The sequence below is a fragment of the Peromyscus maniculatus genome, chromosome 8 (assembly GCF_049852395.1).
Source record: "Peromyscus maniculatus bairdii isolate BWxNUB_F1_BW_parent chromosome 8, HU_Pman_BW_mat_3.1, whole genome shotgun sequence".
Taxonomy (NCBI): domain Eukaryota; kingdom Metazoa; phylum Chordata; class Mammalia; order Rodentia; family Cricetidae; genus Peromyscus; species Peromyscus maniculatus.
Genome location: NC_134859.1, coordinates 16,436,876 through 16,464,249, shown reverse-complemented (window position 1 = coordinate 16,464,249; position 27,374 = coordinate 16,436,876). Strand labels below are relative to the sequence as shown.

Genomic DNA, 27,374 nt, shown 5'->3' with positions numbered 1-27,374 from the left:
GAGAAGCTTCTCCTTGCAATGGATCAGAACTAACACAGAAACCTACAGCTGGTGTAGAGAGTGGGAGACTTTGGAGCGCTCAGTCCCAAGTGGGAGGTCTCTTCATCAAACCCCTCCCCTCATGGCAGGATCCATGCAGAAGAGGAGGCAGAAGGAGTGTTAAGAGCCAGGGGTGATGGATGGCTCCGAGGAAACAGGGTCTTCCAGACACAACGGGATGGAATCACTAATGAACTCAGAGAGACGGTGGCAGCCTGCACAAAGCCTGCAGAGGATCAAGCCAGATGCGGTCCCAGCACTGAGAGGGGCAAGTGCACCAGGTTCCCACCCCTAATCAAGAAGCTATATGCAGAGGGAAAAAATCATTTTTCTCCAATGGAATCTTACTGGGTATATATGCCACATCTCAGGGCAGGCCCCATACCCAGAAGTAGTTAACAAACACAAAATGAACTCAATGGCAGTTTTGTAGATGTTTTGTCTGGACAATTTTTGTCTTATCAGTCTTTTACTTATTACTTTTATTTTCATTTTTGTGTTTTTGTATTTCTTTTTTGTTGTTTCATTTTTGTTTGTTTTAAAGAGAGAAAAAAACGAAGTTGGGTGGGTAGGGAAGTGGGGAGTATCTGGGAGAATTAGGGGAGCGGGGAAACATGATCGAAGTATATTCTATGAAAAATGTTAATAAAAAGGGTTTTTAAAGATTTTTTATTTTTAATTATGTATGTGGGGGGTGGGGTATATGCATGTGAGCTAGCAGATCCCCTGGGAGCTGGAGTTATGGTGGCTGTGACAGATGCAGGTACTGGGGATTAAAGTCTGGTCCTCGGCAAGAACATCATTCCAGTTTACTTTCTGATAAACACTATGACCAAGAACAACTTAGTAGAGGAAGCAGTTTATTGGCTTACAGCTTATAGTTCACCATCGAGGAAGCCAGGGCAGGGGCTCAAGGCAGGAACCCAGAGAACCTAGAGGCAGAAACTGAAGCAGAGACCACAGAGGAATCTCCTTTTTGGCTTGCTCTCTGTAAGTCACTCAGTTACCTTCCTTATATAACCCAGGGGCACCTGCATACAGTGGGTGGAGCACCCCCACAATGATCAATCTTGAAAATGTCCCATAGACGTGCCCACAGGCTGGTCGGATGGGGACAAAGCCTCAGCTGAGGATCTCTCTTCCAGGTGACTCCAGTTCGTGTCCAGGTGACAAGAGCTCACCTGGAGAAGCAGTACGTGCTCTTGACCACTGAGCAATCTTTCCACCCCTCCCCCCAAAAAAAACCATTTTACTTAAAAACGACTGCAGACTCATAGCAAGTTGCAAAATCAGCTCATAGGAGTTTGTGTTCTTTACCCAGACTCCCTCAGTGGTATATATAGAGTCATTGTCTTAGTCACTGTTCTGTTGCTGTGAGGAGCCACCATGAGCAAGGCAGCTCCTATAAAAGGAAGCATTTAATTGGGGGCTGGCTTACAGTTCCAGAGGGTGAGTCCATGGTCTTCATGGAGGGAAGCAGACAGGCATGGCGCTGGAGCAGTAGCTGAGAGCTTGACAACCTGATCTGCAAGCAGCAAGCAGAGGGGTGGGGGGAGGGAGGGAGGGAGGGAGAAAGAGACTGGGCCTGGTGTGAGCTTTTGAAACCTCAAGGCCCAACCCTCCTGACATACAACCTCCAACAAGGCCACACCTCCTAATCCTTCCAAATATTTCTACTCCCTGGTGACTAAGCATTCAAATATACGAGCCTATTCTTTCATGGTGCCCTCTCCAGTGTTATGACCTATTTCCCCTCCCCCTACCACACACATAAGTTAAAATCTAGGACCTGCATCTGAGAGAAAGCATGCAATATCTGACTGAGTCTGGTTTATTTTGCTTAACACAACAACTTCTGGCTCTGTCCGTTTTCTTTCATTTTTCCATGTGGATAAATAAAATTCCATTGTATATATCACCACATTTTCTTGTCTATTCATCTATTGATGGACATCTTAGTGAGTTCCATTTACTGGCCATGGTGAACAGTGTAGCAATAAACAAGCCCTCTCTGTGGTAGGATTCAACATCCTTTGGGTGACTATCCAGGAGAGGTCTAGCTGGGTCATATGGCCATTCCACTTTTATTTATTTTTATTCTTACGTATGTGTGTTTGTGTGAATGCATGCCACATGTCAGATGCCAAGGGAAGCCAAAAGAGGGGGCCAGATCTATTGGAGCTGGAGTTATAGGCTGTTGTGAGCCACTTTATAGAGACACTAGGAACTAGGTTGGGGTCCCTGCAAGAGCAGCAAGTGCTTCTAATCACCGAGCCATCTCTTCAGTTCCAGGTCATTCTGTTTTTAGCTTATTTATTTATTTATTTATTTATTTATTTATTTTAGTTTTTGAGACAGGGTTTCTCTGTGTAGTCCTGGCTGTTCTGGAACTTGCTCTGTAGATCAGGCCTGGAGCTAAGAGATCTTCCTGCTTCTACCTGGGATCTGCTGGGATTAAACCCATCCACCACCACCACCAGGAATATTTTTAGTTTTTTTTTTTTTTGAGAGACCTCCACATTGATTTGTATAATGACCGTTCCCACTCCCCCAGCAATGAATAAGCACTCCTCCTCCTCCGCATCTTTGCCAGCATTAGTTTTATTTTTCTTTCTCTCCTTTTTAAATTTAAATTTTATAAAATGGAGTTAGAGTTACAGATGTTTGTGAGCTGCTGTGTGGTGCTGGGAATTGAATGCAGGACCTCTGGAAGAGCAGCCCTTGCCTCTAACTCCTGAGCTACCCCTCTCTCTCTCCAGTTATCAATTAGTTTTCTTGATGTTAGTCATTCTGACTGGGATGAGATGGAATCTCAGAGTGTTACTTTTTCTGTATCTCCCTGATGGCTAAGGATGTTGAGCACTGTAAATAATCTTTATTGGCCATCTGTGGAAGTTTGGATGCAATTGGCCCCCATTAAGCTCATAGGGAGTGGCATTATTAGGAGGTGTGACCTTGTTGGAGTAGGTATGGCCTTGTAGAAGGAAGTGTGTCACTGTGGGGACAGGCTTCTCCTTTTCTCAAGCTTTTCTCAGTATAGAATCAGACTACTATCTGTTGCCTGTGAGTCAAGATGTAGGACTCCCATATTGCACCATGATGATCATGGACTCAACCTCTGAAAATGCAAGCCATCCCAACCAAATGTTTTTCCTTTAGAAGAGTTGCTGTGGTCATGATGTCTCTTCACAGCAATAGAAACCCTATCTAAGACAGAAGTTGGTACCCAGGAGTGGGGTATTGCTGTGATAGGCCTGACCATGCTTTTGTTTGAAGGAATATGGACCTTGGACTGTGGATTAGAAAAGCAGTTGAATGCCTGAAGTGCTGCTTAATGGGCCATACTAGTAGGAACGGGGAAGACAGTGGCGCTGAGTGTGATCTGATTAATTGTGGGGGCCTGGCTTGAGAGTTTGAGAAGAGGAGAATTTAGCATGTTGCCTAGAGATCATTCTTGTGATATTTTGGTGAAGAATGTGGCTGCTTTTTGCCCTTGTCTGAAAAGTCTGCTTGAGGCTAAAGTGAAGAGTTCTGGATTAATTGTGCTGGCAGAGGAAATCTCAAAACAGCCTAGTATAGACTCTGTTGTGTAGTTATTATTGTTAACTCTAATGAAGATTTATAATGAAAAGGAGCAAGTTGAGAAAATAAAAATACAAAATGTAAAATTTGAGGAGAAAAGGCACACCAGGAGGTAGAATGAAGCTAAGTTCTGTGTTTAAGGAGATAAACAGATTAAGAAATGCAGTACAGGGAGTGGTGACCTCAGGGCAGGATCCCACCAGCTAAGTTTCCAACCTGTAAAAAGGAATTAAAGAAAAGCTTAGAGCCGGTGTGGTGGTGCGAGCCTTGTATCCCAGCACTCAGAAGGCAGAGGCTGGAAGATCTCTGAGTTCGAAGCCAGCCTGGTCTACAGACCCAGTTTCAGGACAGTCAAGCTTAGGCAGTGATGGAAACCATCAAAACCAGTGAAGATGTAATTGAATGAAGCGGCCATGTTCTAGCCCCAGCAAGCAGCAGAACTTGGCAGCTTCAGCCATGTGGTTCTGGAGTTCAGGATGGACGAAAGGGGCTATGGAATCTTCCTCTGGGACAAAGGAAAGCCACTGAGGCCAGTCATGTGTCAGGGTGTCCCTGAATGGAAGTCTAGAGAAGCCATTTCACGAAGCTGAAATTGAAGCCTGGATTGCCTTGGTGACCCCAAGATGTTGTAGATGCCAGAGTCGTGGAATACCAGCTAAGGAAAGGCGCTAACAGGGAGTGGAACCAGTCCAAGAGAAAGAAATGTGTTGCAGTCAACAAAGCTGAAAGGAGTTGGAGATCTGAAGAGCATTTTTGACATCAGACATGACGATGCAGAGCTTGGAATTTGCCCAGTTGGTTTTCAGTCTTGCCTTGGTTCAGTATTTCCTCACTATACTCTCTTTCCTCCATTTTGGAAAGGTAATGTATATCCTGTGTCATTATATGTTAGAAGTACATGATCTATTTTTTTTTATTTTATAGGGGATTACAGTTAAAAGAATACATTGATTTCAGAATAGAATTTGAATTTTGGACTTTTAAGTAAGTTGGAGACTATTATAGACTATGGGGACTTTTGAAGTTGGACTGAATGCATTTATGCGTTATGATATGGTTACAAGCTTATGGGGACAAGGGCGTGGAGTGTGTTAGTTTGAATGTAATTTGCCCCCATAAGCTCATAGAGAGTGGCACTATTAGGAGGTGTGACCTTGTTGAGTAGGTGTGGCCTTGTTGGAGGAAGTGTGTCACGTGGGCGATGAGCTTGGAGGTCTCATATATGCTGAAGCCCTGCCCAGTGTCTCAGACCACTTCCCGATGCCTGCCAGTCAAGATGTAGAACTCTCAGCTCCTTCTCCAGCACCATGCCTGCCCGCACACCTCCACGTCCTGCCATGAGGATAATGGACTAAACCTCTGAACTGTAAATCCTCCCCAATTCAATGTGTTTCCTTTATAAGAGATGCTCAGGGTGTCTCCTCACAGCAGTAGAAACCCTGACTAAGACACCATCTGTGATTCTTCTTTTGAGAATTGTCCGTTCAGGTCATTAGATCAGGCACTGGCTGGCTGATTCGGGGGTTTTCTGATACTTGATTTTGGAAGCTCTTTGCATATTCTGGATATTCACTGCTGTGTGGAGCATTATCGGCAGAGGCTTTCCGTGGCTCTGCAGGCTGTGTCTTCACCTGCCAATTGTCTCCTCTGCCGCCCAAACGTTCTCTGACTTCATGTGCTCTCACCTGCCAGCCCCAGGAGTTTCCATGCTGCTGGAGTCCTCCAGAGAGTTCTTGCCTGTGTCTTGAAATGCTTTCTCCAAGCAGTTTTTGCTTTTGAAGTCTTTTTTTTTTTTCTTCCGGAGCTGAGGACCGAACCCAGGGCCTTGTGCTTGCTAGGCAAGTGCTCTACATCTGAGCTAAATCCCCAACCCCCATTTGAATTAATTAAAGGCCTTGGTCCATTTTAAATTATTTTTTGTGGCAGGTGAGAGATATGACTCAGTTTCCATTCCCTTGGCTATTTGGGGGTTGTCTTTTGTGTTTCCATATGAACTTTAGGATTTTTGTTTCTAGCTCTGTGAAAAATGTCCCTGGAATTCTGACGGGGTTTTGTTGAATCTGGAGACTACTTTCAGCAATATAGACATTTTCATAATTTTCTGCTGGCTCATGGCTGCTCATTCATTTTGACTCCCACTTCGCATTTCTAAGTAGCACAAAGCTATCCCTTGGGGACTCACAGGGTCCTGGGACCCCCTGTAGAGCACTTCCTACCTCCTAATGTATTTGTCTGTCTTAAAAGTCAGCTAGGCTGTTGGTCCTGAAAAGCAAGTGTGACCATCCTGGTCCTCTTCTGTCTTCAGGAAGTGTCCCAGCTGCACACCCACCAAGAGCGGGATGGACTAGGAGGAGCAGCAGCATGGAATGAGAGGAGCCACTCAGGAGCTCACAAGTCTGCAGTCACACTTGGTCCTCCAACCAACCCATCATCTCCACCCTCAGGGCGGAGGCAGAGTGGCCAGAGGTGGTGGCTATTCTTTTTGTTTGTTTTTACAGCGGCAATATTGATGACTACAGAGTGTAGGGTTGATCCAAGACAGACATGGCTGACACCTTGAAGGACTCTTGTCTTTGTTTGTTTGTTTGCTTGTTTTTCCAAGATTGGGCTTTCTCGGTGTAGTCCTGGCTTTCCTGGAACTCACACTGTAGACCTTGAACTCAGAGATTCACCTGCCTCTGCCTCCCAAGTACTGGGATTAAAGTCATGTGCCACCACTGCCCAGCTGAAAAGACATATTCTTTTATTCTTTTTTTTTTTTTTTTTTTTTTTTGGTTTTGTAGACCAACTGGCCTGGAACTCAGAGATTCACCTGCCTCTGCCTCTGGAGTGCTGGGATTAAAGGTGCATGTCACCACCACCTGGCAGGTGACATCTATTCTTGGTTGTCAAGTTGACTAATCTAGACTTAACTAAAACTCAAAAATCTCACCTGTGAGAGATTTTCCCTTAATTTGAAGGGGGGAGATCCACTCCTAATTCAGATCTTTGAGGTGGGAAGACCCACCTCTAATCTGGGTCACACTTTCTGCTGGAAGCCTATGTAAGGACACAGAAGAAGGGAGCTTTTGCTCTTTGCCTGCTCGCTTTCCCATCAGTAGCAAGTCCACTCACTTTATTTAGGGATACCCTGGCAGCAAGTAAGATCACCAGGGAAGGAGAAAAGAACTTCACAAATGGCATTATAATTTTTACCCTTCACCTCTCACACAATGAGAAAGCTGGCATACATTGGGCTGCTCTGTTTGGGCCCTTTCACTTAAAAAGGTCTACTCCAGTTATATCAGTCAGGGTCTCTAGAGGAACAGAAGCAGTAGGTCGAATGCATACTCTAAAGGGCCTTTATTAGATTGGATTCTATAATACAGGCTGCCTGCACACTGGAGAGGCTGACAATCTGGTAGTGGCTCAGTCCACAATCTGGTGCTGAGGGTCTGGAGGATTCCCAGAGAGCCACATGGAGTCTATGTTGGAAGCTGAAGAAACTGGGTTCTGATGCCAGTGACAGACTGCAGCAGTAATAGCACCAGCACCAGCACCAGCACCAGCAGCACCAACAGCACCAGCAGCAGCAGCAGCAGCAGGGCAGATGCACTCACCAGCAAGGAAGAAAGTGGGTAGGCAAAAAAGCACAGTATTTTCCTGAGATTTCTTCCTATCTGAGTGATTCCTAGAAGGTTCTGCCCATACTGTGCCTCTGCCTCAGTTAATCCTTTCCCAGGAATTCCCCTCATAGACTCACCCAGAGGCATCTTAGCTGATCCCAGATGCAGTCAAGTCGACCGCCAAGATTAAGACCATCACAACTGGTCCTGATGCCTCTCCAATTCCAGCATCTTCCTCTTTATCTAAGCACATTTTCTTCCAAACGAGAAAGGAGAACGAGGCCACTTGCTTTTGCTTAGAGGTATACAAGTGACACACTTGGCTGGCATATGAGCGGCTGCTAAGTTTATCCTGTGATCCTCCGGGACCCCCAGACACTGTACTGTCCAGAGGTGCTCTAGTCACAGACAAGGACACCACAGCACGGAGGGTGATGTCTTAGCTCTGGGGACACAAGCCAGGGAGAGTACAGTTAGGACTCAAGTCTCCCTGACCATGTTACCATGCCCATTTAAAGAGCCAAGTGCATAAACATCATGCCCAGTGCTCTGGGCCCCTGGATGTCTTGTGCAGCCTGAGCCCGCTGCTGGAGGCTGCAGAGACAATGGGGTGATAACACCCCCCAGCCCCAGGCTGCAGCCCTTCATCCCTGACAGCACCGCCAGACCGTCTATCTCTTAGATAGCTACAGCTATTTTTATTCTGTCCTTGCTCAAGCACAGCTTGGGTGAAGCTGTGAGTAGAGGCCCAGGGAAGACCACCATTGGCCCAGGGAAGACCATTGTTAACTCAGGAAGAAAAAATAATTTGTATTGCTGTCTAAAACAAAAACAAAAACAAAAACAAAAACCTTTAAGCCGGGCATGATGGCGCACACCTTTAATCCCAGCACTCGGGAAGCAGAGGCAGGCAGATCTCTGAGTTCAAGGCCAGCTTCGTTTAAGGAGTGAGTTCCAGGGCAGCCAGGACTACACAGAAACCCTGTCTCAATGCCCCCTAAGCCCCACCAAAAATCCTTTAAAAATATTTTCGTTTCTTAAATCACCTCTACATTGAATTCCATTGCAGAATCCTCCTCTGGGCATTTGAGGTCTCTACACCTGGCAATACAATGGACCCAGAAAGGGATCAATAGCAACAGAACTCCTGGTTTGGAGAAGATGGGGTGGATGAAGGAAAAAGAGACAGCGATGAAGGAGAATGTCCTCCATGCTTCCAGGATCTCGGGCCAGGCTATAAATTAAATTAGAATAGGTTCAGAGGAGAAAAACCACACCTACTTATGCACATGCACATGCACACTCAAGTCCTGCAAAATGAGACAGCAATTGACGTTTCTCCAGCATCTGAAAGGTTATGCAGGGGAAGGTGGAAACGGATGGTGATTTTGGTTAGTTTGTATAGATAGCGCCATTCAGGGAGCAAGGTGTCCGGAATGACCTTCTGCCAACACGGATATGGACTGAAGTCCTTTTCCTTTATAGAGGTGGATGTATGTCTTGTGAAAAGCAGCCTTCAGGGCCTCCCGAGTCAGTGACTTCTCAGCATGATCAGCTCAACATATGCCCTAAAAGTCAATCTTTAAATTTCTTAAGAGTGCCAGGCATAATAGCACATGCCTTTAATTCCAGCACTCAGGAAGCAGAGGCAGGTAGATCTCTGAGCTCAAAGCCAACCTGGTTTACAGAAAAAGTTCCAGGATAGCCAGTGCTACATAGAGAAACCCCTGTCTCAAACCAAAGAAAAAAAATTAAAGATTTATGTATGTATGTGCCTGAGCCCATAGAGGTCAGAAGAGACCTTCAGACTCCTTAGAACTGGAGTTACAGATAGCTGTGAGGAGCTGTGGGTGTTGGGAACTGAACATAGGTCCTTTGCAAGAGCTACACTGAGTCATCTCTTCAGCTCCAGAAAAGTCTGTCTTGAGCAGCATATTCTGGCCTCACACATGCACATTTGGGATGGCAAAGCCTTAGTGCTAACACGGTCCAGAAGAAGTGTTAGGGAAGACAGAGCTGGGAAAAGGGCTGGGTGTGGGGCGGGAGGGAGACACAGGAACAGAGACGCCTGCAGGGGCTTGAGCTCCTCTGAGAAGTAGGCCGAGCTGTCCTAGAACTCTGGACTGCTGATGCTCCTCCAATAAATGACTAAGGCTGTGGGTCTGTGGACCTCGGCTCTGAGACAGTGCAGGAGAAAGCAGAGGCCGTGAGATCTAAGTGGGCATTTTGGGTGTTCAGAAAATGAACAACAAAAAGAGTGAGAGCTGCCAGAGAGGTGAGAAAACCAAGACGGTGGTGTGCCATCTGAGGGTTGGTTAGGCTTCCCGGGTGGCTGGGTGGCTGGGTGGCTGGGTGGCTGGGTGGCTGGGTGGCTGGGTGGCTGGGTGACTGGCCCCCTTCTGCCAGCTGCACACTTTTGTTTTATTTTAAAGACAGATCTTCACCATGGAGCCCGGCCTGGCAGGGAACTCAGCATGTAGACCAGACTGACCTGCCTCTGCTTCCTGAGTGCTGAGATTAAAAGTGTGTGCCACCACACCCGGCCCTGACCACTGCAAACCTGCCCTCTCCCCTCCAGCCCAGACACTCCTCAGGCTGAGCCACTTTCAGGACCCTGTGCACTCACGGTTCTTCCTTGGTACCCTAAGCAGTGTAAATGCTAGAAAAATACTTGTTACACTGCACTCTCCAGGGGATAATGACAAGTAGTCTATACATACAAGTTTTCTTTTTTAAGTATAAAGTTGGCCAAATCTGCAGATGGGGAACCCAAGGATTTAGAAAGCCTGCTTCATTTTCTGACATAATAAATTACATATTTAGTGTACACATCACTTATCATCTGTTCACCCTCACCACATACTACAGCTCCACGACACATTATATGGCATAGAGCATGTGATCAGCAAATGCCTCTTGAATGAATATTCCCTGGAATATTCTGCTCTGGATTTTTAACACCATTACCATCTGCCAATCAAAATGTAGTATATGAGCTTGTCTTATTGTTTAATCAATTATTAAAGGAACTTATGGAACATATCCCAATCAAAACACAGGGAGGCCTTACACATTTAGTTTTATTCACCCCTCCCCCTTTTTAAGTGGGGATGGGGAGAGATTAGAATATTTCAGTCTATGGAGACATCACAATGTCTACAGGAGTGCAGTGAGTGTGGACACTGCCCCCTCATGGCTGAGTGTGGAAGGCCGCTTTCTGCACAGCTAAGTGGGTGAGGAAGACTTAGGGGGCTGGTGGGGGATCAAGATGCATGCCTGACGACTCCATAAATAGGCCAAATCAGGCTGTTTTCAGGAGGCAAGTAAAAGGAATAGAGTGTCTAAGGGAGACTTTTTAGGGAATGCAGAGCCCACGTTTCCATATTGTGAGGATGTCGACAATTAGTGGGAAGAGTAAAGAGCAATGTTCAGACAAGAAAATCCCCACTTGATAATATCCATCTGCTGCACTTACATCTGGAATCCCAGCAGGAATTGCCTGTCAGTGCTGCATGCTCAGCTTCATTTGACTATAATTTGTGTGTATGATTTGTATCAAGTGCCTTTGGAGGCCAAGAACTATTAGAGAGAGAGAGAGAGAGAGAGAGAGAGAGAGAGAGAGAGAGAGAGAGAGAGAGAGAGAGAGAGAGAAGTAATCCCTCCTATACATGCCTTATCTATGATTTTGCTTCTCATGACTTTAGCTACCCATGGCCAACCACAGATGAAAATACAAAATGGAAAATTCCAGAATGGAACAGCTCACAGGTTTTTGGTTGCACACCATCCTTAGCAGAAACCTCATGCTGTTCTGCTCCACACTGCCAATGATGGAACCAACAGCCTTCCCAGCATATTCTTCCCAGCATATGCTCTCTGCACAGGCAACCAAGCCGCCACTGCCTTAGGAGCCTTCCCAGTCACTAGACTGACTGCTCAGTGTAGGACTCAGTACCATGGGCAGTAGTTTCCATCATCCACTGTGCCACACCCCCCGACACCTTCCCATTTACAGTGTACTCAGAAAGTCAGTCTGATGCATACAGCCAATGCCACATACCTGGTCCCAAGATGATCTGTCCCTTCATCAGCAGAAGCTTTAACTCTTGGTATCCGCTGCTCAAACAGGTCTAAACAGAACTGCCCTTCCCTGGAGGCTTCTGAGGAAGGCCTGCTGCTGCTGCTGCTGTTGCTGCTGCTGCTGCTGCTGGACCCCTCAGGGTTCAGAGTTCCCAGCATTTGTGAAGCTGGGTGAAGGCTCCTAACGAGGGAGCTGTGCCGCTACTAGGCCTTTCCCTTTCATTCAAACTGGCCCTGTGTGGACTACCTCTTCCACCATGCGGCTGGGGACACTGACACAGAAACGTAAGGCAATCTGCTTGGGGCTGTGTGGTTTGCACGTTCTGAGAGCCAGTTCCAGGCCTGTGCCCTCCACTTGCTCTCTGCCTCTCAGGCAGGAAGAAGAACAAGACCGGCCAAGCTGACAGCATGGGGCATTGGTACCTCCAGGGCTGGTCTAGCTGGGAGCCTGCACCTGGCATGGACAGAGTTGGGCATCAGCAGTACTGGCTTCTCCCTCTGTCACATTTAATCTCGACCTCCGAGAGAAAGGAGCCAGCAAGCTCCTCAGTCACCATGATGGCCCAGGCCCTGCCAGGCTGGTGGGAGAAAGACCGTCTGAGCTCTTTCAGATGCTGGTGTGGGCTGCTCCAATGGAGGCTGTGTGTAGTCCCTCATGCTGACATCTCCCTTATGTTGTTGTGGGAGGGAGCGTCAGCTTTACAAGCGAGTGTGTAATGTCTGGCAATGTCTAGGAGCCAGCCTGTGACAGCTGTTCCACGCTTCTTTCATTTTCGTCTTGTATTTATTTGTGTGTATGCGGGGGCACACATACGCCACACTGCCTAACTTCCCAGATCTGGTGTTCCCCTTCCACCTGTGGGGCCTGTGGACAGATGCAGGTCGTCAGACTTAGTGGGAAGTGCCTCTACCAGCTGAGCTATCTCAATGCCCTCGATAAATTAAAAACATGAATGTGTAGGAGTGTTTGCTCGGATGTTTATAAGTGCACTATGTGCCTGCCTGGGGCCTAGAGAGAGCATCAGCTCCCCTGGAACTGGAGTTAGAGGTGGCTGTGAGCACCAAGTGGGTACTGGAAATTGAACTGGTCTTCTAAAAGAGCAGCAAGTGTTCGTAAACGCCGAGCCCTCTTTCTGACCTCAGTAATTCCTTGTTGAATGAATAGTCTAAGCTCATGTCCTAGGAGTCAGGACACGATGAAGCACAGACGTTCTCAGAGAGATGTCTTGTAAAATCAAACATTTCTCACTCCATTAAATAAATGAGGTTTATTTGGGGAACAGTCATGAGCTGTCATCACCTCCCCCGCCCCCAAAGGCTCTTCTCTCCACCAGATCTAGCATTTACGCCTCAGGACCTGAGGGAGGAGGTGCATCAAATCCCGGAGTTGAAATGTTCCCTGTGGCAGCCACAGTGCTTGGCAGCTGAGTGGACGTGGACTGCGTCTGTCCCGAAGGCTTCCTTGTCCTCTACTCCACTTGCCCTTCCCAAGCAGCTTCTTGAAGGAAACCGGGCTGCTGGGTTCCCCTCCTTCGGGTGCCCAGGGAGGAGCAGCCCAGTCTGGCGGCCGGGCCAGTCTTGAGCCTCGTCCTGAATCAGAGTGCAAAGGGCCATGGCCGGCAGCTCCTGCTCACAAGAATGGGAAGAGGCGCTTCTTCACAATATAGAGGACGGTAGCAAGGAACAGGGCCAGGGCAAGGAAGATGAGAAGTTTGTCCGTCAGTTCACGGCGGTTGTACTTTGTGATGAGCTTACGGCCCAGCTGGATGGTCCCCGACATGGACTTAAACTCTTCATTTGCATCCAGGAGAGTTCGTGAAGAGCTGACTGCAACAGAAGGGGAAGGAGACTGATTCAGACTGTGCCACCTGAACAAGGAAGAGCTCACTATGCTGTCTGTCTGTCTGTCTGTCTGAGTGCCTGGGCCAGGCGGGTAAGATTTCCTTTTGTTATTGTTAGTTATGTGCATATCTGTGTGGGTCTAGGCACATGACAGTTGGCTGCTGCCTGGTGTGGGTCCGCTTCAGGAGCAGTACTTGCTTTAACCACTGAGCCGTCTTTCCCGCCCACTTATCATCAGCTTTTAGATGTGTTGAGCTATCTTCATGGATGATGTCTGGACTAGAGGACAAAGAAGGGTAGAAATGAAACAAGGTGGCTGTGACAGCCATGAAAGCAAGGTGGTAGGTTCAAGAATTTACCAAACCTTGCTGTCTACTTTGGTTGACCTGTGAAGTCTTACAGAGAGCAAACTCCTTTCCTGTTTCCTACAGCTGAGGGGCGGGTCCCAGAGGGACAAATTCTCTGCAAAGGAGCCATCGTGGGAAGGCACTTGGCAAGAATGTGGTGGTCTCAAACAGCCTCCTCTGTGGCCTCTGGCTGGTACATTTAAAAGGAGCTCACAGTAATCATCTTGCCAGTGGTCCTAATTCCCAAACCTGCCTGGCAATACTAAGCCCATGAGCCCATGCTGAAAACCAGACTCCCGGACCCCTTGCGAGCACTGCTGACAGACACCGTCTCCAGAGAGGCTGGCCATTTCTGCTTTTCACACGAGCCTAGCAATGCTTCCTCTGGGAGGCACTGACGGCACAGCTGTGTCTAGCACAGCTGCACAGCTGCAGGAGAGGAAGAGCAGCATGGCCCTCCCTGGGAAAGACCAAACCGTCTCATCGTGTCCTGAGGCACACTTCAGGTGAGGAGAGCTGGAGGGCTGCGCAGAGGTGCCAGGGTATGCATTCTGGAGCAGCTTCTACCTCTTACCTAGAGTCTGCATAGCCTCTTCGCTCTGCTGCACCTGCTGTGACATCATCCTGCTGATCCCCATGAGGCTCTCTGTGATGGTGCTGGATGTCTGCGCCAAACTCTCTTTGGTAGTTTTCCTGAAAGTCCAGAGGAAGGAGCAGAAGCAACAAAAACCTAGCTTGCTACAAAAGCACCATTTTTAACCCATCACATTAGTGCTTTTTCTATTTGTGCTTTGATACAGGGTCTCAAAATGTAGCTCAGCCTGGTCCAGAGAGTAGAATGTCCTCACCTCAGCCCACCTCCCACCCGTGAGTGTTAGGATTATAGGTAAGTACCACACAGCCAGCTAGTATACATTTCTTTCTTCCTTTTTGGTTTTTCAAGATAGGGTCTTACTGTGTAGCCCTGGCTGTCCTGGAACTGGCTCTGTAGACCAGGCTCTACTTGACTCACAAGGATCCACGTGCCTCTGCCTCCCAAAAGCTGGGATTAAAGGCATGGACCACTACTGCTCGGCTTGCACATTTCTAAAACATCAGTCAGTGAGGCTAAGGATATACGTTAAATCTACATTCTCTAGCCCTGCTGGAAGGAAGGGAAACCACGCTGCTGTCTGTAAACCAGTTTGAACTAAGTATGAAAAGACTCAGAAATGTTCATTCAAGCCCAGAGAACTTGTTCAAAGAAACCGGACCAAAACCTGCCTTGATGCCTCATATGATACTGAAAAGGTGGAAATGCAAACACACCAAAGGACTGGTTAATAACATAGATACTATGCATGTGCAGTTAAAAGAAGAGGCTTAAAATTGTCAGGGAGAGGGCTGGAGAGATGGCTCAGAGGTTAAGAGCATTGGATGCTCTTCCAGAGATCCTGAGTTCAATTCCCAGCAACCACACAGTGGCTCACAGCCATCTGTAATGAGATCTGGCGTCTTCTTCTAGCATGCAGGCAGAACACTGTATACATAATAAATAAATCTTTAAAAAAAATTGTCAGGGAGGACTTGGAGTTAGCTCAGTGGTAGAGCATTTGCCCTTCATGCATGAGGCCCTAGGTTCAACCCCCATTACGACAAACAAACAAACAAACAAAATCCCAAACCAATTTTAGTCAAATTGAGTCAGGGCTGGGGACTCAGTTGGTAAAGTGCTTGCCTAGTATGCACGAAGCCCTTGGGTGCGTTTTCAGAACAGCATAAACTTGGTGTGGAGGTGCACACCTGTGAGATCCGAAGTTCAAGGCTATCCTCAGCTACACAGCAAGTTTGAGGCAGACTGGGATGTATGAGACCCAGTCTCAAAAAAGAAAAAAATACTTCTGCAATAACATAAAATGTTATGAAAACAAAAGGCCGCCTCACATGGTGCTTAGATGTTATGGGACAAAGGGAAGATACCTTTGTCTTAAGGGGTCTCCTCCCTGCAGAAGTTCTGCTTTCTCCAGGTTGTCGATGGCAATTTTGCAGGTAAGGTTGGCTTTCCGCCATGAGGTCTGGTTGCTGGAAGAAGAAGGGTCACACATGAGGTCCTGGTGGCTCCATTAGGCTGCTGGGCCTAACCAGTCGCCCTCCCAGGTGTGACTCAGAGTTCAACCTTACCTGCCTCCACTTCTTCTTCTTGGTAGCCCTGGTAACTACTTTAGCATAGGTCTTGACATTTCCTCTGAATCTCTGGAAGATGTCTCCAGAATATTCTGTCACTATCCCTCTCCTGCTAGGCAGCTGGGAGACCAAGGACATGGCACTCTACTAGACACAGACCCACAATGGCTTTCGTGCCTGGCAAGAGTCTGGGTGCCGTCCTTGAGAACCACGACTAGCATTCCTCCTCTGTCCCTACACTGGAACCACCATTTATCCCAGTGCTGTTAGAGGGCTTAAAATCCCAAGAACCAACATTCCTCCACGATTGCTCTTTTCGGTCTATTTGAACCAGTCGTAGGCACTACAAATGTCACAGGGCACCGTGACTGGCCTGATTGACTCACACTCTTCACCTACTTCTTTGCAAGCCATAGCTCAAATGTAAGCAGCACTTGAGATTAGCCATCCATTCTTCACTGACAAACAGAAAAAGCCAACCACATCCCTTGGACAATCAAACCCATGCTCTGGAACTCTCACACGCTAGCTCAAAGCAACTATGCTAAGGCCTGGATGGAGTACTTAACTAATAGGGTGGCTTTCTTTAAATTAAAAAAAAAATTATGGGTGTATGATTGGGGTAGGGGGTGCATGCCATAGTACATGTGTGGAGGTCAGAGGACAATTTTTGGAGCTAACTTTCTCCTTTCATTTTTTTTTTTTTTTTTTAAAGATAGGATTTCTCTGTCCTGGAACCCACTTTGTAGACCAGTGGGGTCTTGAACTCACAGAGCTCCTCCTGCCTCTGCCTCCTTAGGGCTGGGACTAAAGGCAGTTTTGAGATAGGCTCTCAGATGTCTGCACAGCACCGACCAGCCCATTCCACACCTGCCATTTCAAACAATCAGTTACATCTTCAAACTGTTCACAACAGTGTTCTGCAAGGCCCAGGGGTGCAGAGCTGAGTGCCTGTCTTCAAGGAGCTCACTTTTATTAGGGAGGAAAGTAAGGCAATATTACACAGTATGACAAACCTGATAACCCGATAACCATAACTACTGCTTCAACGGTCATTCCCTGCTCTCTTTCCTCAAACCACCAATGCCACACCAGGAACAGCCGTGCCTTGTTTTACACCCACACTAAGCTGACAGTGTTTGGAGCAACTTACTCCACTGCACCCACGCAGTCCCAGTGAGTTCAGGCTCACAATCTGAGAACACTTGGTGGCTTAGAGAGCCATCGCCAATGCGCCAGGCACACTGCACCATCCACTCCCACGTCTTTGTCAGTCTCTTAACAGCTGAGTGGCAGTCACACAGCTGCTGTTAATGAACCTGCTACTGCAGAGTAACGCATCTCAGAAAGGAGACCACAAGCCAATAGTTGTGACAAAGGAAAACCTATGGGAATTCTGATGCAGCAGAGACTACTGAGGTGGCCTTGAACACAATGGGGCTAGAAAGGTGTTTGCAATAACAAGACCCTTTTGGGTTATAGTACAAAAGTCCAACCTGAAGGGAGAAACAATGATTCCTGTTGCCAGACATTGTTAAAAAAGTTGTATTCCCTGATTTAGAGACTAAGAAATGTCACATACTGCTTTATAATCAAAGATTAGCATACAGCTGCAATGTCATGAAGATCTCAATTCTAACATAAACTTATTTACATTTTAATGCATCACTGATATAACACCACACTGAAAGTTAAATTTTGGTCCATCTTGAGTAGGCTCAATTCCTGTGAGCTTTCCTCATACCAATTATTCTTGAATAAAATTTACCCTGTATTACAAAAATACCCTGTAATATAATCGTGTTTTTAAAAGTTTACTTTTTATTATTTGAATTGTGTGTGTGTGTGTGTGTGTGTGTGTGTGTGTGTGTGTGTGTGTGTGTGCGCGCGTGCGCACATAACTGCCTATGGAGGTGAGGGGCATCAGATCCCACTGGAGTTAAGAGTTACAGGCAGTTGTAGGCCACCTGACCCGGGTGCTAGGAACTGAACTCTGGTCCTCTAGAAGAGCAGTACACATTTGAAACTGCTGAGCCATCTCTCTAGCCCCCAAAAGTAATTACATCTTTGCTTTCAAATATATAAAAAGTGGGTGTGGGGGTGTAGCTGCATTGGAGCAGTGCTTGTCTAGCATGCACAAAACCCTGGTTTTGATTCTAAGTACCACATAAACATATGGTGGCACATGCCTGTAACCCCAGCACCTGGGAAGTAGAAACATGAGGATCAGAATCTAAGGTTATCCTCAGCTACATGTTGAGTTTGAGGCCAACTTGGAATACAAGAGACCCTGTCTCAAAAATAAACAACAGAACCAGGGCCATCGGGATGGCTTAGAGGGTAGAGGTGATTGTCTGCAGGCCTGATAAGCAGAGTTCCAACCCCTGGTCTCATAAAACATCAAGAAAGAGCCAGGTGGTGGTGGCGGCGGCGGCGGCGGCGCACACCTTTAATCCCAGCACTTGGGAGGCAGAGCCAGGCGGATCTCTGTGAGTTCGAGGCCAGCCTGGTCTACATGAGTGAGATCCAGGACAGGCACCAAAACTACACAGAGAAACCCTGTCTCGAAAGAAAAAAAGATTAAAACATCAAGAAAGAACCAACTCCACACACAGCATCCACACCTACAAAATTTTAAAATACTTGAGTATATACAGTGCAGTATAAGGTTAACTCTGCAAACATAAACACCATGAGCACTATAGACACACACAGCTCCAAATGTCCACGCAGACTCTACTTATCTCCCTTCCCTCCTACATTTGAAACTTACTGATCCAAAGAACTTTTAGTTTGTGTGTGTTAACGACACCACCACATCACCAGTAAGCCAGGCTTATTAGAGAAATACATGTGTAAGCCTCTCAGCCAGGAGTGACCCAGCAGAGAGGGCTGGAGGTTACCCTGCCTACCTGAGCATCTGCTTTTTGTGATTCTCCACTTCCTGGAGTAGAAGCTGCTTCTCCGACTCCTTGTCTTGCTCCCTTGCTGATTGCTCAAGCTCCTGGAGGGGAAAACAGCTGTAAGCCAGAGTGCTTCTGTTTCTAGCAGGGACACACAAAGACAACTGAAGCATCCTTTACAACAGACACTTGGGAGTGGAGGGAGCAAGTCCAAAACAATCAAATACCCTTTTAAAACATACAGGCAAATGTGCAAGAAAGAGAAGGAAATATGAGCAGCACAAAGGTGAGCAGGAAACGGTGCTGGAGTGGTCAGCTCTGGCATGGCTGCCCTGGCAGGAGCAGGCGTTACCACTCCTACAGCCTTGAGACTGCCTAAAATAAAAAACACAAACACAGGAGCCCACTGATCCCAATGCAATACCAGAAGGATACCACACTATTATGTGTTTCCAAAACTGCCCACTTCTGTACCTACTCCAACAGAGTTTTGGGGGTTTGTGAACGTAATGCTGAGCCTAAGGGCCCCTGAGACTGACCCTGAACTGAAAGCATCACAAACCCAGGACCCACAGACACTTCTAGCAGCATTAAAACAGTCTGGGGTATCCACTCACCAGCAGAGCACAAGCATGGACAGTTGTCTTTATTTTGTTTTGGTTTTGAGGGGGTGAGTGATGGACTTTGGGTAGAGGGATGATTTATCTTTCCTGAGTGGTTTGAAAACCGAGCAGAAGAGAAATGAACATAAACAGTGTCCCCAGACTTGTGATAATCCTTGGAGACTGAGAGATGTGCTCTGGCCCAGGCTGCAGAGGCTCCAGGAGAGACGTGCAGAAGATGAGCGCACATGATTCAGAATAACCAAATACCAAGGCAAGAGTTTACCATGAGCAAAGGACAGCAGACGTGACCAACAACATCAGACCTAAGATAATGGAACTGTCATACACACACTGTAAAGATGCCACACCACCTCATGCCTCAAGTCCTATTTTTAGTTTACAAATCACAAGTTCCATTTTCAAGCAAGCCGTACAGCTAAAACATCAACACATTAGTTTATCCAGATAACAATCTACTCATTCCTACATAAATTTGCATATGCTGGTTTAGAACAAGCATGTGTCATTTCAATAGCTCAGAAATTACTTCCAAGTTTATGCCTCCCAAAATTGCTAAAGAAGAAGAAAAATGAATAACTAACTGTGAATTGAAAAAATACATATAACTGGGCATGGTGATGCACACCTTTAATCCCAGCACTTGAGGCAGAGGCAGTTGGATCTCTGTGAGTTCAAGGCCAACCTGGTCTACATAGTGACTTTCAGGATAGCCAGAGCTTCATAGTGAGACTCTGTCGCAAGAGGAAAAAAAAATGTGGAGGGGGGGAGTGCAAATGTCACCAGTTATAAGAACGAAATTGTTTGGAATTCCCATTTCCTACAGTGCAGTCACTGCACAAAGAGCCTTGTGTTCTGTTTTTTGCTACACTGATCTCAGAGGAAGAATGGGTGAATAGGAAGAAGGGAGACAGAGAGAAGGTGAAATGTACAGTTTCCTTAGAAGAGGCTGCTTGGGAGTTGTCACAGAGAAGCTGACCTCTCTGGAGAACTGAAGGGTGTACTGTTCCTCTCCAATCCAGCTCAGGAGACACAGATGCAAAGACAGACGTTCCCACACGGCCACGCCCAGCACCAACGATGCAGGAAATAGCATACTCAGAAGCCGCAGGCCAGCTCTCTTCTACTCACACACAACCGTGCTGAAATACTCAAGAGACGTTCGCTGAAGTGCTTTCTGTGTTTTCAGGTGTACAGTGTGCAAATGCTGAGGAAATGCAGATGGGGCCTAGGACGGGGCTAGTCATGCACTGGCCTATCACCTTGCTAGATGCCAGCAACACATCTATGCTTAAGGAGAGGCTGTAACCAGGGGTAAGAGCATAGTAAATATGCAAATATATTGGCGAGGATATTTACCTAAAATTAGAAAAGGTACACATGCAGGTACTTATGCAACAGTGGCAGTCAGGAGTTGGAGAGCTGAAGAAAGGCATTTTAAGAAAACAAATTAGCTCTAAGAATCAAAACAGGAAGTGGCCCAAATGAATGGCTGTTGGTAGAGAAATGGCTAGAAAAAATTACAGCTAGATAAGAAGGCTAGGAGGCTGCTCAAGTGCAGGTCCTCCAGACACAGGTAGGCTTAGAGACTCAATGCTGTGGCATGTCCACTCCCAGAAGGAGAAGACACTGCAAAAACTATCTGTAATCTTGCAGAAGACAAACTCTGAGAAGACGTGTAACTAACAAATCAGAAAGAGTAGCACAGAGAACAAATAAAGGCCATCACCTGCAGATAAGCACTGGAGGGTTCCTGTTGCAAATCACCCTCTGGAGCGATGGAAGGATCTTTCTACTAGCACGTGGAGGAGACCCGATTTAGTGTTGGTGTGGCCCCAGGGTTCAGTTTATGTCTTTCCTCAGGACAATGAGGTTCCTCACTGAACGCGCCCTGTGACTGCTGCTGAAGCCCAACATGACAGAGACCTAATGGGTCTTCATGGAAAAAAATCTACCCTTCTGATGCCAATGGAGACTGAGAGCCCAATATCGCCAGCTTTGGCAAGCATTAATGTAAGCCTAGGAACTGTAGCCATGAGATTGGATTCTCCAGAAGAGCTGCCAGTTAAAGTTATGCTGGGATCAAGAAAAATGGGCCTTGGCGGTTGGTGTTACTGGAGTTGTATCCATGCCAGTTGATGTCCACACACTCCAGAAGAGAATTTGACATTGCTGGTGCCGCTGTTGCTGTTATAGCAATGGCGGCCACCGCTGCTACTGTTTCTGGGATTACCATTCCATAATTGCTTACTACAGCTAGCACAGTGGAGACCCTGGCAACAAAAGTAGCTACCACAGTTAGTTAATCTTCCATTCTATTGGGCATAATAAATTTAATTCAGTAGTTATATACATCTCGATTGGCTTTGAAAATTATAAATTTATAAACTCAAGTTCCAGTTGCTTTTGGGATACTATCTTACAAGGACTCCAATGTACAGTACTGCTCATTAAGGAAGGGGGCTCAGTTGCCTTTAGCCTACTGGCTATGGGTGAGATAGGACCTCTGTTGGTCTTTTCTGTGTCGAACACACATATTGCAAGCCCAGTGCCACTTTGAGATCTTTGGCAGCAGTTAACTCTGCAGCTCACACACGATTGAGCTTGTATGATAATGAGTTTTCAGAGACGGGTAAATACCTGGGGGGCACTCACCAACCTAAGACAGAGTACCTGTGTGGCCTGGGCAGATGTCTCCATGACGGGTAAGGTGACCTGCTGATGTCCCATGCAACCCAAGTCAGAAGCTCATTTTTTAATAAAAGGGGGACCTGTAGGTCCCTGACCCCCGTTTTGGGTAACTGTTGCCTTGCTTGCGGACCTTGACCTTGATATCCTCCCTATGCTAATTCCCTGCTGGGTTCCACCCTCCTGAATGCTTAAGGGAAGATCCTTGTCTGTGTATCCTGAATAATGGGTGTTAACAGCTTAGATGCAAGATTGTAAAACATCAGTAGCGAACTTCTGCCCTCCGAGGTTCTCCCATTGTGCTGTAAGCCTGTATTTAAGACCTCCTCCCTCCTTCAATAAATGACATTTGGCATTTTAAAAAAAAGAAAAGAAAAGAGAACACTGAGAAAAAAAAAAGGCCATCGCCAAGACACATAACTGAGATGAACAGCTGTGGACACACACGTACACACACACAAATATAACACATAGGAAGCCATAGTTTTCCAAAGTTCAGATGGAGGAAGCAGTGCTGGAGAGGGCAATCACCTAGGCACAGCAACAGTGCTGAAATCCTAAAGTCAGCTGCAAAGGCAGAAATCACCTTATCAGAAAGTGCCTTAGGAAGGGAACACCAAGAAGCGCTCTGGAAGCTGTCCAACCTGCTAACTTTCCACCAGTTTTGGAAGAGACCATCTGCTAAGCAACCTAAGAGTTGAATGATAGTTTTGGGACATTGTCATTTACCACACACACAGCAAAACCAGGTGGTTCTAGCCCCACCCAGCAATGGGCAGATTTGTAGCACCTGTCCCTGAGGGCACAGCAGTGGATGGTTCTGCTACTCATACGGTTCCTTCTCACTTTGAGAGAGCACTCATATCATAGTGAAAGTCTGGTGTGATAATGAGCAGGCAGGGAACAGGTGCATAGGTACCAGTCTTTGTTAGTCCAGTCACCCTCGATGTAACAATGTTTACTACTGCCTCCAGGTTAAAAGCCTGGTCAACTCTCAAGCCAAGGCTAGTCTAGGTCTGAGCTCTCATCCTGGCTACCCACCCTTAGCTAACAGAGGTTTGGAGCCTCAATTACCTGTATCCTGTGCCGTAACTGTTGAAACTTTTCTTTCACCCTGGTGTTCAGTTCAGTGAGCTCGCTCAAGGGTCCAGAACAATCTCGAATATCCTAGAAGACAATGAAGAGATGAGGGGCCTTTCTCCAGTCAGTGATGTGCACAGGGGAAAAGCTGATTTAGCCCACAACTGAGGTTGGCCTAGCTCTACTTCGTCCTGCTCACTGCTCTCCTCTGTACAAAAGCGAAAACATCACTTTCTTCATCCCTCTTAAGACTAACACTGAGCAGAATATATAAAAGCAGGCTGGCCATGCAGTCCAGTGGTACAGCACTTGCATAGCATGCTTGAGGCCCTGGGTTTCATCGTCAGCAACACACACACACACACACACACACACACACACACACACACACACGCACACACACGCACTCACGCAGGCACGGTGTGTATTATATGTGTGTAGATAAATAAGTAGCTAGATAAACTCAACCTTGACTGAAAAGTCTAACAACGTGCTATCCAGCCACTATGAAAGGCTTAAGCAGCTTACATGTTCAACAAGAATGGACATCTAAGAGATACTGTGACTTCAGATCCTTCAACTCTAAAATCCCAATGCCTAAATCTCTGGTAACATGTAACAAAATTAACTTAGTCTGATTTTACAAACCATCTATCTGTTGCAACTCATAATGTTTAAAGATACTGAGAATTTGCTTCTGGAAAGAAATTCAGAGTCACTAGAGCCAAGATTTAGAGCAGGCTCTAGACTTAGGCTTCTGTATTCAAATTCTGGTTACATCAACTTACTAGTGCAATCTTGAAAAACCTAAGTTCTCGGTGCCTCCAATTCTTCATCTGACCTACCTCAAAGTCATATTTCTCTGCATAAAATGCTTAGACTAGCTGGAAGACCATAAGAATGCAACACATGGGGTTATGCTTACTTAACAGTAACCACAAGAACTCAAAAACCATGGATCACAAAAAAGACCTAGAAAATTGGATAATATGAAAAATAACTTTTCTTTTTTTAAATTTTGGGTGTGATCTGTTTTTTTGTTTTTGAGATAGGATCACTGTGTAGTCCAGGCTTACCTCAAACACATGATTCTCCCAACTTAGTTGTATGTATGCATATGTATTTATTGATGCATCTGAGGACTGAAATCAGGGCCTTGAGCATGGCTACACTTTACCTCTACACTGAGCTACGTAGACCCCTCATCCCCTGGTAATCTCATTTGTATAAACCCAATCTTGTTTATTTTTCTAGAATTGGGCCAGACATTTTGTTGTTTACACATCCCAGGAGTGAAGTTTGAGCGATTTAAAATTTGCATCAAGTTTCTTCACTTATTCTCCAGCATAAAATCACACTTCCTCGCGGCATAGGATAAACTACTAATGTGGTATGGTGTTGGTCTAGTTTATCTGACAGCACTACTCCCCAGCCTGTTTTTGACATGGGCTCATGTATCCCAGCAACCACAGCCCATTTATGCAGCACTGCGGATGGAAGCCAGCACAAGCTAGGCAAGCATTCACTGGCAGAGCCACACCCCCATCCCCTCTTCACTTGCTGTCAGATTGTATTCCGAGTCTCTTGAGTTTTTTGCTAAACTCCCTACTCTTGCCTATGTTAACTTTCTTGCACTACTGCCTCCTACTTACACCTGCTTCCAGACAAGCGCCTCACTTCCGCGTCTGTTAAACCGGGTATGGACGCTCTAAAATGCTTTTCCTAGGCTGGCTTTCCCCGTCCAGGTCCTAATATCGGCACTGCCTGCCTTCTGACCCAGGACTTGGCATTCTATTTGATTTCTTCATTCAAAAAGTTACAACCACGGTCCAGGTTACGTTAGCTTCGTTCAATGACTCCCGCGCCAGGCGGCCTTGGGTACCTCCAGGCCCCTGACACAGGAAAGTGGGTATGGGAGGGCGACAGGGGAGGGGGCAGGGCAGGGCTACCGCCGAGACAGCGGGTGAACAGGCTAGCCCCGGACCTTTGCTGAATTGCCAGGGGACAGGAGACAGTATGGGGATAGAGGGGATAGTTCGCCCGAGAAGAGGGCGAACTAACAGAATGCACAAGAAAAGAGCCTGTCCCCAGTGATCCCGGGGACCCGACCGAACGGCGCCCAAGGAACCGGCCTGGAGCAGGGCCGCCTGCCTGGAAAGCTGGGCCGTGCGCGAAAGTTCAAGGCGGCTAGCTAGAGGCCGGCGGAGGCCTAAGAATCTGTACCTGGATAAGCGCCTTCACCTCCAGGTCGAATTTGACAATCTCCTGGTTACAGATCCGGACGTGGACGTCCTGGGGAGCCGCCATGTTGGAGACGCGGCTATGGCGAGCGACAGCGGCCAAACTTGAGCGCGTTCGCGTGGCGCCGGCCTGCCTTCTTTCCGTACTTTTCCGAATGTGGCACCGGGAGATCCCGTGCAAAGCAAACCAGGTTGCCAGCCCACACCTGGCTTTTTCCTTGACACGTGGAACACGCACAGCCTCTCTCGTCGGCTCCTACTAAATGGAAAAGTGAAAGTGATTATGAAGAACCATTAGGGCTGGAGGACACAGCTCATTTGGCGATGGGCCTTCCTGGCATACCACGTGACCTTGGGTTCTGTCCCCATTACTAGAGAAACAACAACAAAATCCGTTCAACAGTGGTCATTTCCATTTTTCAGGCACCAGCTACTCTAGTGACTTTTTGTATAGGAACAAAAAGTACCAATGAGGATGCCACCAAAGTTGCATTTTTTTTCTTTAAAATTTAAAATAAAATTTGTACGGTAAGTATGAATTATGGAGTAAGACACAAAATGTGTCCAGGTGTAGAATTCAATGCAGATCACTAGGACACCTCCATCAATACAACCACGATTCATATACAGAGCCTACATTGCCTTCCTTACACATTTCTATGGCTCTGATGTTGCCCTTTGTGTACAACTGGATTACAAGTATCTAGCAGGAGTGGTTTTGATTGTGTCATGTGGTTTTGATAGAAACAATGTCAGTGCAAACCTCAAAGAAGGGCAGCACTTTTAAAAATTATTTCTTAGTAAGTCCTCAAGACCACTGGCTACTTTCCCTTCCTTTCTCTCACCCTGAGGGGCTCTCCAGGCTCTGGAGCCTTAGGATGTGGGGTTCCCTCTTTTTAACATGTTTTTCTCAAACTGTACACACAGCCCCTTAGGAGGTGTAGTCCAAGCCGGTCTCCACACTTGCCTGTGTTCCTACCGCACCCTGCACCACTTCCTAAGAGGTGCTCAACACCTCACTGCAAGTAACAAAGGCCTGGATTCCAGGCTTGTACATCATCAACCCTGCCTGTGTTCTCAGAAGCTAACATGATCATCAGTAGCATCACACCTAAGGCTTCCTGGAGGGTTGATAATGTGGTGACCTCAATGCCTGCTAGCTGCTATTCACGTAGTACCAAGCAACACTCTGAAAGTCTGTATGTGCAGGCATTTCCACTCGGTGCTTCACTTGCATGGTCACATTTCATTAGTTCCACTACAGAAGTGGGAAGAGGACAGAACAAACGGAACAGGGGAAGGGTATGTGTATTTTATCTTTGCTTTTCAGAGGCAGGGTCTCATGTAGCCCATGCTGGTTTCCAACTGCCTATGTAGACAAAGACAACCTTGAACTCTTGATCCTCTTGACTCAAACTCCCAAGTACTGGAATTACAGGTGTTCATCACTGAAGCTGTCAGACATGCATTTTAACTTCACACAGCTTTCCTAATTCTTTTCTTTCTGGGTGTGTTGGTGTGGGCCTTTATCCCAGCACTCAGGAGATAGAGGCAGGCAGATCTTTGTGAGTTCCAGGTCAGCCTGGTCTACACGGTGAGTTCCAGGGTAGCCAGGACTAGAGTTTGAGGCTTTGTCTCAAAAAAACAAAATAGAAAAAAAATGCTCTTCATAGTGGTTGTATTACTTTACATTGCTCCAGCAAAATGACAGAAATGCCCATCTCCTTTAGCCCACCAGCATGGTGTACTAACACAGGGAGTCTTACCATCCAGTCTGTTTCTCAAAAATGTCTTTATTTGCATCTCTCATAATGAAGAAGACTGAGAAATGTTTCAAGCTATCACATTTGCTTTGCTCATTTTTCTACTGGTCATCAATCTATTCTGTATTAGTTTCCAGGAGCCCTTTCTGTTAATAGTATTCTCGTTGCAAAATTTGCAGAATTCTGAACTTTGCCTATGGTACTTTTTACCTCAAAGATGATTTAAAATTTCAGTTCCTCTTTATTTATGACTCCTGGACTTGGGTCTATGTTTAAAAAAAATCCTTCTACTCCCCAAGGATTTAAGATTGTCCATATTCCCTTCTAGTGCTTATGCTTTTTTTTTTAAAAAATACCTGTATCTTTACTGATTTTGAAATATACATTGGCTCACAGTGTGAGATGCAGAACCAACTTGA

General features: G+C 46.5%; 2 protein-coding genes across 10 annotated transcripts in view; both read right to left on the bottom strand.

Moving 5' to 3' along the window:
* Window positions 1-12,559: 12,559 nt before the first annotated feature.
* Window positions 12,560-25,311, bottom strand: Bnip1 (BCL2 interacting protein 1). Of its 2 annotated transcripts, XM_006978866.4 has the most exons (6): window positions 25,176-25,311; window positions 22,947-23,039; window positions 18,571-18,662; window positions 15,455-15,556; window positions 14,070-14,188; window positions 12,560-13,133 (listed from the first exon to the last, which is right to left on the bottom strand). In XM_006978866.4, exons 1-6 carry the CDS (start codon window positions 25,257-25,259, stop codon window positions 12,937-12,939), a joined length of 687 nt encoding a protein of 228 aa, XP_006978928.1. In that variant the 5' UTR covers window positions 25,260-25,311; the 3' UTR covers window positions 12,560-12,936. The 2 variants fall into 2 exon arrangements, with proteins under 2 accessions (XP_006978928.1, XP_076434193.1); XM_076578078.1 differs by lacking the exons at window positions 22,947-23,039; window positions 25,176-25,311 and adding an exon at window positions 20,164-22,912.
* Crebrf (CREB3 regulatory factor) overlaps window positions 25,273-27,374 on the bottom strand; it is a 75,071-nt gene continuing 72,969 nt past the window's right edge. For 6 of the 8 annotated variants that reach the window (XM_076578077.1, XM_076578075.1, XM_076578074.1 and 3 more), the window contains one exon: window positions 25,273-25,451. In XM_076578077.1, coding sequence (XP_076434192.1) covers window positions 25,273-25,451 — 179 coding nt within the window. The remainder of the gene's footprint in view (window positions 25,452-27,374) is intronic. The other 2 variants (XM_042283729.2, XM_042283728.2) reach the window with 2 other exon arrangements.